Here is an 11,024-nt window from a genome sequence, read left to right as displayed (position 1 = left end):
TCAATTGGACTTAATTAAAATTAAAAAATTCTGTTTTCTCAAAGACAGTATTGAGAGAATGGGAAGACAAGCCATAGGCTGGGAGAAAATATTTGCAAATCATAGATCTGATAAAGGAGTTACCTCCAGAATATATATATTAGTCATTAAGGAAATGCAAATTAAAGCCCTCATGAGGTACCACTACCCACCCATTAAAAAAGCTGAAATTAAGAAGATTGACGGTGCGCAGTGTTGGTGAGGATGTGGAGAAACTGGAACTCTCATAGACTGCTGGTGGAAAATGTAAAGTGATTCAACTACACTGGAAAACAGTTTGATAAAACACTCACTGCACACCTGCCATCTAATCCAGTCTCTCCTCTCCTGGGTATTTACCCAAGAGAAATGAGAGCGTATGTCCATACGAAGACTGTAACGTTCCCAGCCACTTTATTTGTGGTGGCCGCAAACTAGAAAGAGCCCCAATGTCCATCAACAGGTGAACGAATAAACCCAACTGTGGTGTGTCCATACAAATATCGAGCCTGACCAGACTGTACAGTTGAACGATGTGCAGCTTATTCGATGTAAATGATTACATTTGAAGAAAATAATGAACAACGAAGTGCAATGTAGAATCAATTCTGGAAAGGAAAGCTCATTCGTGTAAAAATTGGTGAGATACAAATAAGGCCTGTGGTTTAGTTAATAACAGGAAGCCGATGTTAATTTCTCGGTTTTGATCATTCTACTGTGGCTATGTGGAAGATGCTGGTGTTGGAGGGAGCTGGGTGAGGGGGGCATGGGAACTCTGTATTATCATTGCAATTTTTCCGTAAGTCTAAAATTAATTCAAAATAAAAAGTTAAAAATATACACAAAAAAACTTTTTTAAAAGATCACTCTACCTTTGGGGCGTCTGGGTGGCTCAGTGGGTTAAACATCTGACTCTTAATTTCGGCTAAGGTCATGATCTCAGGGTCGTGCAATTGAGCCCCTTGTCAGGCTCTGCGCTGGGCATGGAGCCTGCTTAAGATTCTCTCTCTTTCCCTCTCCCTCTGGCCCTCTCCACACCCTGTCTGCAGGCATGCATGCACGGGCTCTCCCTTGCTTTCTCTAAAAAAAAAAAAAAGAAAAAGAAAGAAAGAAAGAAAGAAAAGAAAAAGAAAAAAGAAAAAACATCCCTTTACCTTATAGAATAAGTGCATTTTTCCAAATACATTTGTTAGCTGTCATATTCCTGACACTGTCAGCACGGAGCAGGCTAGCAATTTTGGAATGCATGCCTCTTTGTAAGAGAAACCTGTGTGACAACTTTAAATGAGGCAGTTCCTTTAAGTGCTTTGTCTCGAAATACCAGTGTGTTAGGAAACTCACGTATGCCAAGAAGGGACATCCAGCCATAACGGAGTGGAAGGTTCTCTGGCTGCCGTGGAAGGCTTCCTTCCATGGAAGGTTGGAAGGGCCACAGGAATTAACACCCCTCAGGAACTGCCCTCGAATGTGACTGATGGAGTTGTCATAGAAACACCCAGCAAACTCACTCCTTGTGGGATATACTCTGAGGTGTACGTCCTACTCTGGCTCTCAGAGTTCCCCCCCCGCCCCCGCCACGATTCGACTCCAGCGGCCCACAGCGGTAACCCGCTGTTGTTTCCTTCACCACCACGTGAATGACGTGCGCTCACATCCTTGTCTCAGGGTCTGCTTCTGACCCAGACCAACACAAGCACTAATACGTTTTTCTAGCATCCCACTGTGCCTCCTTGCCAGACGTCTGGCTTGGGCATCTGACTCTGGGGACTCCTGCTTTACTCCACAACAGTTAACTGTCTGTCCAGCTCCTTACACACCGACGAGACAGCCCGTCCAGCACGGGGCAGCGTGCCCTGCAAAAGGGTCCTATGGACACCGAGCTGAAATCCGGCTCCTTGTGACCTTTGCCCTTTTCGCCTGGCAGGGCCGAGACGGAAAGCCGAGGTTTGTTCCCTGGGCTCTGCTGAGGCGTCCGGTGACCTCCGGGGAAGGAAGGCAGGAGGGCTGGCCATGAGCGCTGGGCTCTTAGCTTTGCCCTGCTTGAACCAAAGTACAAAGCCTGTTTGTTGTATGTTGGACGAAAAGCTTTGGAGAGAAAGAGTTCCCCGGCAGGGAAAACGTTTGCCCACCACCAGTTCCAGGTCAATCTCTTGCAGAAGTTCCCGAAAGACTGGGGTGAGCTCTCTGGCACATACATCTCATAGAAGTCACGTCAGGATCTAGCCTCTCCCTGGTCACTTAGCGGGGTAGCAGTTTCTTCTAGCAGTTTCTTCTTCAACTAGCAGTTGTATTTGTGGGAAGCCCCGAGCAGAGCAAACACTGCCTTTCACAAACCATGTCACCGGACCTGCAACTCCAGCACCACCCTGCCACCTAGGCCACAGGTAACGTAACACCGTAGGCAGTCCTGTTGCAACTAGCTAGCTGGTCATCTACCACCTCGGCACGATCGAGCTCCGCTGGCTTTTTGCAAGAGGAAACAGGCTCAGCGAAGGGACGGGTTTCCCCGGGCTGCACAGCACTTCTGCTTCCGTAGCACAGTTAGTCGGATGAGACTTTTCTTGGCTGTGTCAGGTTCTCAGTAACCAAGGGTGATGGTTTTGACCATCAGGAACCCTATCCAGTGCCTTGTACCTTGAGTCCACGGTGACCCCAGGCCCGCTCTGGGCCTCAGCAAGCCTTACCCTTGCTGTTGGTCCTATCTTGGTCCTTTGGCCCTAAAGGGAGTTTCACCTTCTCTAACTGGACCCTTGGAGCTCCATCCCCGAGCCCACCAAAAGCCCACCCAGAGTTGCCTCATTACGACAAAAGATATTCCTATCACCCAGAAAATTCCAAGGGATTTAGGAGCTCAGAGTCAGGAATCAGGGTCAAAGGCCAAATATTAGAAGAAAGGTGTTTCTAATGCTCTTATCTCTTAGGCAATTACAAAGGTTTTTTGTTTTTTGTTTTAGGAGCCCTGTGCCGAGAACTGGGGACAGAGACCACTATATATTTTTTCTATTACCTTGCAGTGCCCCATTAAAAAACTCATTCCCTGGGACAGCTCCCTAGGGATCCCCGTGGGGAGGAGAGGAGATGGACAGATCGGGATTCAGCTACTTTTGGGTCCGTTGGGTCAACAATTGTCACACCATCTGTCTTCAGCTGTTCAAGCTGCTATAACGACTTACCATAGACTGGGTGAATTAAACAAGATTTATGTCTCACAGTTCTGGAGGCTGACGAGTCCAGATCCCGTGTCTGGTAAGAGCCTTCCTACTGGTTTGCAGATGGACATCTCGTATCCTCACATGGCAGCAATCAGAGAGAGGGCTAGATCTCCGGAGTCTCTTCTTCTAAGGACACCAATCCCACCATGCGGATTCCACCCTCATGACCCGCTTACTCCCAGAAGGTCCCACCTCCCAATACCAACCATTACACTAGGGCGTCAACATACACGTCCCTACCCAGCACCATCGCAATACCCCTTCCTAGACCTCAGCAAAGCCTCGCTATCTTTCTCAACACAGTCTGCCTGGCCAGTCGCCTGAATAATTCGAGTAGTCATGCAAGATGAAACCTGTAGACCATTGAATCAGCACGACAGAACTAGGGAGCCTCGTCTAAAAATATGTCTACATTTAACTTGCGTTGTGTGATTTCTTGCACCACTAAGCCAAGTTTGGAAAACCAACTGTCGCTACTGTAGCGTGAACGCCAGTGTGTGGACCCCGCGGGTGTGGGCCGAGGGTGTTTAGGCAAGAGGGGCTCCGGTGGGAGGAACGGCCCTGGCTCGGAGCCGAGCACCCCCTGCCTCCCTTCTCGGCAGATGACGCGGTGAACCCCGCCCGACCTCCCGCTACAGGTGAGGCCCCGGGACGTGGGGGGCTCATTTCACTGCCTCCAGAGATGGAGCGACCATAGAGCTGGCGCTGGCCTAGGCTCATTCCCTGCTTCAGTGCTGCGAGACGGGACACAGCTCTGCGTCCTTGTTGAATTCGCTCCTAGCGTCCACGTGACCTTCCGGCAAATCACTTGACCTTCCTTGAGCTTCCTCACCGTAAAACGGGGTGTAAACTGACCGGCTTCCGGTAAGGGATGAAGATCCAAAACGAGATTGTGTCGCCTGATGTTTAAGGCTTAAGATACAGAATCTGTTTTAAGGAACATTAAAGATTTCTCCTTCAAGGAGAGTTCACAACAATACAGATTGGTGAGGCTGAACGACCGGAAATGTCCTAAAGGGTTCTTCCCAAACAACCTTAGAATGGGACCCCCATGTCACACATACTTTAGGAAAATGTCCGTCGTGCAGATCCATGCGTACTAAACGCAGCTCTTAGCTCCGCTCATTTAGGCCTGACGAGGGTGAATTCAAGCGCTCTAGCGAACACTCCCAAGTCGTGGGGACGCAGCTACCAAGCTCTTATTTCTGGCGCGTGTAGCAGGCCAGGCCAGGGGGTCCGGTGACGGGCAGTTTTGCATACTCAGGATCCGGGCTCCTTTCAACTGGTGACCCTGCCAAAGCCTATGGCCTGGTTGTCACCGGCATCCAGCTAAGAAAGGGGAAAGTGCCAGAACCTCCTGTGGACGGTCTTTCCCACTCCTGTTCACATCTGAAGACAGGAGACACCTGAGTGCAAGGGAGGCTGGGAAATGAGGCTCTAGTAGTTCGAAGAAGGGGTCTTTGTGACCAAGTGGACAAGCCAGGACTGTAGCTCCTGGTGACCATGTTTGATGCCCCGAAAAGCTGTCCCCTTTCTGATCTGAGCTACCATCACCCCTCACTTGGGCCCTTCTCACTGGTCCTCTGGCTTCCAGCCTCTCTGCCTGCGATCGGTGGGATCCCATTTACACCTATGCCAGGTCACACTGTGACCAGTGGCAGAAGTCCAAAAACGGAGAAAATTGCCCACAATCCCCTGGCCCGACCACACCTGGCACTCCTTCAGCCCCTGTCCACGGGCACGCAGGTCCAGAGGCGGAAAGCCGCCCGGCACCAGAGCCCAAGCCTGACTCTACGTTGTGGTCCCCCAAACAAGAAACAACAAAGGCTGGTTTCCAGGTCACGCTTTTATTTTTACAGAAGCAGCGGCCACGGCGATGTGAAGTGTTCTGGACAGCGGGCACAGCTCCTGCGGCTGAAAGAGCCTGCTAGGGGACACTCAGCCTTTCTCCTTGGTCCCCATGCTCATGGGAAAAATAAAAACCACACACCATGCGCTGCTGCACGCACCCCCCCACCCCTTCCCCTTCCGGAAGAGCTGATGAAATGATGCGTCCTTCCAGCCGAAGAAATTGGCCACAGTGTGGATTCTACAGAAAACCTTCGTGCAGCCCAGAAACTTGGGGCTCTGGAGGCGAGAGGCTTATTCCTTCACTTTCCACACACACCCCCCCCAGTGCCAAGTTTCGCTCCCCTGAAACCACCACAGGGATGGACAGGGGCGGGGCTGGCTACGGGGAAAAAGCCGGTCACGTGGCCTGCCATGCTTGGAAGTCTGCCCCCATTGAAGCAGGATTTGACGGGAGTGAAACCTAAACCTGAGGCTGCTGTGATCCCGAGACCTTCCCTTCCAAGCCCCAGTTTCCGGGTGAGGTCTGCGAAGGGCAGGAGTTTGGTTTTTCTAGGGCTCAGGGCGATAGAGGCTGCTGGCATCTCTGGCTACCCTCCCAGTGGTGTAAGGATGGAGGCCCGTCGGGGGGAACCCCCAGGGCCGCCTTCGCGGGCTCCCTCTGCTCGGGCTAACCGTTCCTCCACGAGAAGTAGGATCATCAGTTTCGCATCGAGTGCGAGGCGCAGGAGCCCACCTTGGGGGCCAAGGCCAGACTGCACGCGCTCTGCAGACAAGCTGGAGGGTGAAGTTTCGTACTTTTTTCTCATGCCCTCTCCAGAGGCCAAATGGGTAAGGGGAGCGGGGTGGGGGGCTCCTGTGCCTTCTGAGTGCCACCAATGCACCCAGCGCTCACAGGGCCATGTGAGGACACCTGGCAGTGTGTCGAGCCCACAGTGGGACAGCCGAGCCTCCACCTGGGAAAGCCTGGCTCCACCGGGATTCTGGCGACCTGCAGTGACCAGACAGAACTTCCCTGCAAACCATCAGTGCGCTTGGCCTTGGGCTGAAGGAAGGACCTTACTTACATGAGACAACCCAAGTGTCCACTGGGAGGACTTACGTTTGATCTGGCCTCGCACAGGCGCTGCAAGCCCACGGTCTAGGACAGCCATGTGCTCCCACAGCGGAAGGGCCGGGGGAGGTCTTGGCTATACCCACCGGGGAGGTGAGGGGCTGCAGCTCAGAGGCCAGATGACTCCCCACAGTCGCACAGCTTGCTGATAAGGCAGCGGGGACTGAGAGCCAGCTCCTGCCTCCTAGTGCCGTGCTCGCTCTCGCTGTGTCTCTCTCTCAGCACGTCACTGCCTGGCACAGGTCACTCAATCCCAGCTCCCTACACGACACACTTCCTTCTCAGATGCTGGGTCCTCAGCAGAGGCCGGGCCGTTCTTCAGATGGAGTTGCATAAACAACCAAGCTTTAACAAGTTGGGAAGGACCTAGGGAGGCTCCCTTCCTTCTGGAAGGGAACCGGGGCTAATTTTCTCTGAGCTTAGGATTTATAAGGCACTGAAATTAACTACAGCTGTGGGCAGGGGCGAACGAAGGGAGGAGGAGCGGTTGGAGAAAACAAGTTGATGGTCTTTCCTTTGGGCCCCATGGTGAGAATCCACACCAAGCCTCCATCTTCCTGCTTGGTGGAGTCCACCCCCACCCCCACCCCCCACCGCATGCCGCAGAGCAGCGTCGATGCACCCCCACTGTGACTAGGCAGGCTCTGGGGACCAGAAGAGGCACAGAGGGTCGGGGAGCCACAGATGGGCGCAGGTGCTCCGGACCCAGTTCAGAGCGGGAGCCACTCCGCCTGGGCTGGGACAGAAGCCAGCCCTGAAACGTCTTCTCCGAGGACATGGTCCTCTCTGAGACGTGGGTGATGGCTGCGGTGGGCCCGCAAGCCTGGGCGGGAAGGAGGAAGGGGCAGGGAGTCACCAAGGACGGCGGAGGGAACTTTGGACTGGGACCTGGCTTTGGCACAGCTCATCTTCGGCCTGCCTGCCCCATTTGTTGCCTTCCAGAGAGCCCAGGGAGACAGAGGAACCTTCCTTCCTCCTCTCCATGAGGGGCACTTCTGGCTGACTGAAGCAACAGCAGTGTGACTCGAGAGCCTCCCCTTTACCCTTCCCGCCAAACCTGCGCCCGGGTGACCTCACGAGGAGCCTTCCCGGACTCAGTGCTGACTCCACTGCTCAGCAGGCAGACACGGTGCTGAACGGGAAGCCACAGTCCCCACAGCTGCACCTCCAGCGAGACCGCCGCAGGGCCCGGGTGCCAATGGCCTGCGGGCAGGCACTGTGACCCCCTTTCAGCAGATGGACAGCTGGGTTCAGAGCAGCTGAGTGACTCGCAGAGTCACACAGCTCATGAGTGGCTGAACTGGGAACTGGACTCAGGTATGTCTGACTCCAGAGCCCACAACCTTTGCCCCCCATGCGGCGGCCCCACGGAGCCGGAGTTAGCCGAGTTAGCCATCGGGCCAGTCTGGGTGGGATTTCTGGAGGGGGTTCTTTCTGGAAGTGTGGATGTGGGAGAGCAAGCTTGAGTGAAGAGAAGATGCCTCCTGGACCTGGGGACAGGGCCCACCCTCGTGTCTGTCTCTTTCCGGGGGGGCCCCGGCTCAGTGCCTGGCAGCCTTGCAGATCTTGTCGTACACCTCGGGGAAGGCGTCCTGGCAACCGAGCCGCTCCCGCAGCCTGTGGTACAGGGAGCCGTCGAACATCTCCCAGAACTCCTCCCGGCTCATGTAGCAGTCGGCGTACAGCATCTGGAACCTGGGAAGCAAAGGAGGGGGAGGCTGCAGGGAGGGGAAGGGACCCGAGAGGCCCCAGCCGTGTCCCCGATGCACCTCAGGAAGCGCTCATGGGGGATTTCTCATGTACCCCCTGCTGACCCAGTGGGGTGGGGGTGGGGGCAGGGCAGGAGGGCTTGCCCCCACACCCACCACCCCCCAAACTTTATCATGGGCCTGTGTTGTCCATTGCCCTCCTCCACCCAGGCGGCTCGGCTTTCTGTCACCATGGATTCTGGACTTTCGTATCCATGGAATCACACAGTACTCCTTTTTCCTGTTTTTTTCAATCAGCATGACTATTTTGGGATGCGTCTGTGTTAAATACATCGAGTGTCTGTTCCAGGCTGCTTTCTGAACTATGCTGTCCTGGGCCTCTGTGTGGCTTTCAGTCTTGAATCCCTCCCTCCTTCGCTGTGCTCTTCCAACCCCAAGTAGCAGCCCGGAACCTATCTAAAACCAGACGACCACTGGCCTGCGGAGTGGGGCAGGGTGATCCTGGGGCTCTGGCCTGGGCCTTGGGGGATGCCGGTGTGTTCACGGGAGGGGTGTGAGGAAGAGCGGTGAGAAATCCCACCTCTGGACTTTCGCAAGGTGCTTTCCAAACCAGAGGCTACTGCGGCTTCACACGCCCGGGGCGGCCAGCGGGTCTGGCTCCGGGCTCGGCCACCTTGACCTTACTGTGCACCCCCGGCAGCAGTACCCTGGGGCTGGCGGCCCGAGGAAGCGCGCCACGCTCTGGCCACTCACCCATGCACGCTTCGGACGAACTTCTCCAACTGCCGCATGCAGGACCTGGCTTCAAAGTGCTTCACGCGTGGCTCCCCATATGCTCCAATGTCGACGTAGAGCTCGGCCTCGTCTCCCTTGGGGTGCACCAGGCCCGGCTGGCTGGGCAGGATGAATGGGCACAGCCAGATGGGGTAGACCTGGGTGGACCAGGGAGAGGGGCGTTGGTGCTTTTTCTCCGACAGGTGCCAGGCTCATGGCGGGCCCATGCCACCCCCACCCAGGAACCCCTCTCTCTGGCTGTCCACAGCTTCGCTCCCAATCCCCGAGGCTACGGCCGACAGCACCTCCACTTCACCACGTTAGAGGACACAAATGCGAACAGTTCACAGAAGGGCTCGGCAGCAGCCCCCACGCCTTCTCTCCTGTCAGGGCCATCGAGGAGCAGGCCCGTTTTACAGCTGGGAAAACAGGCCCAGAGGGTCCCGAGCCCGGCTCACGTGGATGTCGTTGTGGAAGGTGTGCACCGCCTGCGACAGGCACTTCATGGGCACCAGCATGTCCTGCACCACGTGGTGCTGCTCGTACAGCTTGCGCAGGGTCTCGCCCTGGGTCAGCTTCAGCAGGGAGATCTTGGGAGGCACCATCCAACCAAAGAGGTAGCGGAAGACGGGGTTGTTGCCAAAGGGGATGATGTCCTGAAAGACAAAGGCTGGCGATGGAGAGAAGCGGCCCTGCGAGTGTCTCCGTGGGCCAGGGGCCAGGTCCGCGTTCGCAGCTCCATAAGACAGGGCGCACTCCTGTCTGGAGCGGAACAGCAGCGTCTGGGTTTGAGCCTTAGCTCTGGTATTCACCTGCAGCCATGACCTTCGGCTAGTTACGTAACCTCTTTGAGCTTAGTTTCCTTATCTGTAAAACGGGACTGGAGGGAATAATGAAATACCAACTAGAAGGCACAGAGCCCAGGGCCGGGAGCAAGATAAGATGGCACTAATTCCTATTGTCGAGGTCAGAGTGGCCGGCACACAGAAGGCATTTTGTAAATGGTTGAGAAATAGATGTTATTGAACGAGAAGAGCGCTAGTCAGAGAGCTGAAGCCATGTCCCTAGTGTCACACAGCCAGGGGCCGCTCTCCCTGGGGAGGGCAAGGTCTGGCTCAGGGTCATCCACGAGCTCACGGGTTCACAGCATCTCCTGAGAGGCCTTCTCCGACTCCTACTTAAAATGTTACTGCTCCCCACCCCTCCACGCACAAAAGCAAATCCTCCGTCACCTGCAATTTCAAGGCCGAGTTTGACGGCTCACCTCCAACCCTAGGCAGAACTAGCCCCTTCTCTTCTCGTGCCTGCGGCCCTTCCCAGTGCTACCCTGCCTGCCTCCCCCAGCTCGGCCTCCCTGGAGACCCTCCTGAGCCGAGGCTGTTCTTCCTCTTTTATGCTCAACCCACCACCAGGGAGGAGCCCCCTCCCTCAGCACTGCTCCCGACAATACCCCGTGCTGCCCCCCAGCTCCGCCACGGCTCCCACCAGCTGGCCATCCTGCCCGGTCCCGACAGTGAAGGCTTTGGCCTCCCTCCACTCACTGTCTTCCTCCCTTGATCCAAGCCTATCTTCCCGAAGCAGCATTCTTGAAGCCAAGGACGCTCCTTTTTCTTTTTTTTTTAAGATTTTATTTATTTCAGAGAGAGAGTGAGCACCTGCGCGTGAGCTGGGGGATGAGCAGAGGGAGAGAGACAAGCAGATTCTCTGCTGAGCACAAAGCCGGACGTGGGGCTCCATGTGACAACCCGAAGACCAGGGCCCGAGCCGAAATCAAGGGTCAGATGCTCAACCGACTAAGCCACCCAGGCGCCCCCAAGGACATTCCTTTATTCATTAAATAATTATGAGGTGCCTATGAGGTCAGGTATGACGTTCCATGCCGGGTGCTGGGGATACCAAGATAACCGGCTATCCCTGTCCTCAGGTGTCAAAGAGACAGGCCATAGGACCACAGTGTGGGGAGAGCTGGGACAAGAAGACGCAGGGCCCACATCCGACTAGGGGCCAGGGGTGGCTTCCCAAAGGAACTAGGGTGGTAAGTTCTGGAGGCCGAGTGACCCTCCCTCCTCTCCCCAGAGCCAGCTCTCCAACTGGCAGCCCACTCCTACGAGGGAGGGACCCGTCCGCGCTCTGCTGGGCTCTTAGATCCTGGCACCTACCCTGACCCTAGCACATGACCGGGGAACAATGTGCAGCTTGGCTTTTATTGTTTCCTCGCTTGTTTTTGGAAAAGCCACACACACCCACAGCAGAAATCTCAGCCATCCAAAGGTTAGGCCTCCTTTCACGACCTTCACCCTGTTTCCCCCCAGTCCTGACCCCACTTCATTCCTCCCCACCCCGACTGCT

The 11,024-nt window shown here is 55.3% G+C and overlaps 1 protein-coding gene across 1 annotated transcript in view; it reads right to left on the bottom strand.

Annotated features, from left to right (window-relative positions):
* Window positions 1-5,061: 5,061 nt before the first annotated feature.
* DHCR24 (24-dehydrocholesterol reductase) overlaps window positions 5,062-11,024 on the bottom strand; it is a 28,786-nt gene continuing 22,823 nt past the window's right edge. Inside the window, exons 7-9 of the mRNA XM_026498006.4 lie at window positions 9,134-9,331; window positions 8,655-8,833; window positions 5,062-7,887 (exon numbers count right to left, since the gene is read on the bottom strand). Of these exons, the coding sequence (XP_026353791.2) occupies window positions 7,734-7,887; window positions 8,655-8,833; window positions 9,134-9,331 (531 nt within the window). The 3' untranslated portion in view covers window positions 5,062-7,733. The remainder of the gene's footprint in view (window positions 7,888-8,654; window positions 8,834-9,133; window positions 9,332-11,024) is intronic.

The sequence above is a fragment of the Ursus arctos genome, unplaced genomic scaffold, assembly GCF_023065955.2.
Source record: "Ursus arctos isolate Adak ecotype North America unplaced genomic scaffold, UrsArc2.0 scaffold_12, whole genome shotgun sequence".
Taxonomy (NCBI): domain Eukaryota; kingdom Metazoa; phylum Chordata; class Mammalia; order Carnivora; family Ursidae; genus Ursus; species Ursus arctos.
This window is presented reverse-complemented; position numbering and strand designations above follow the sequence as displayed.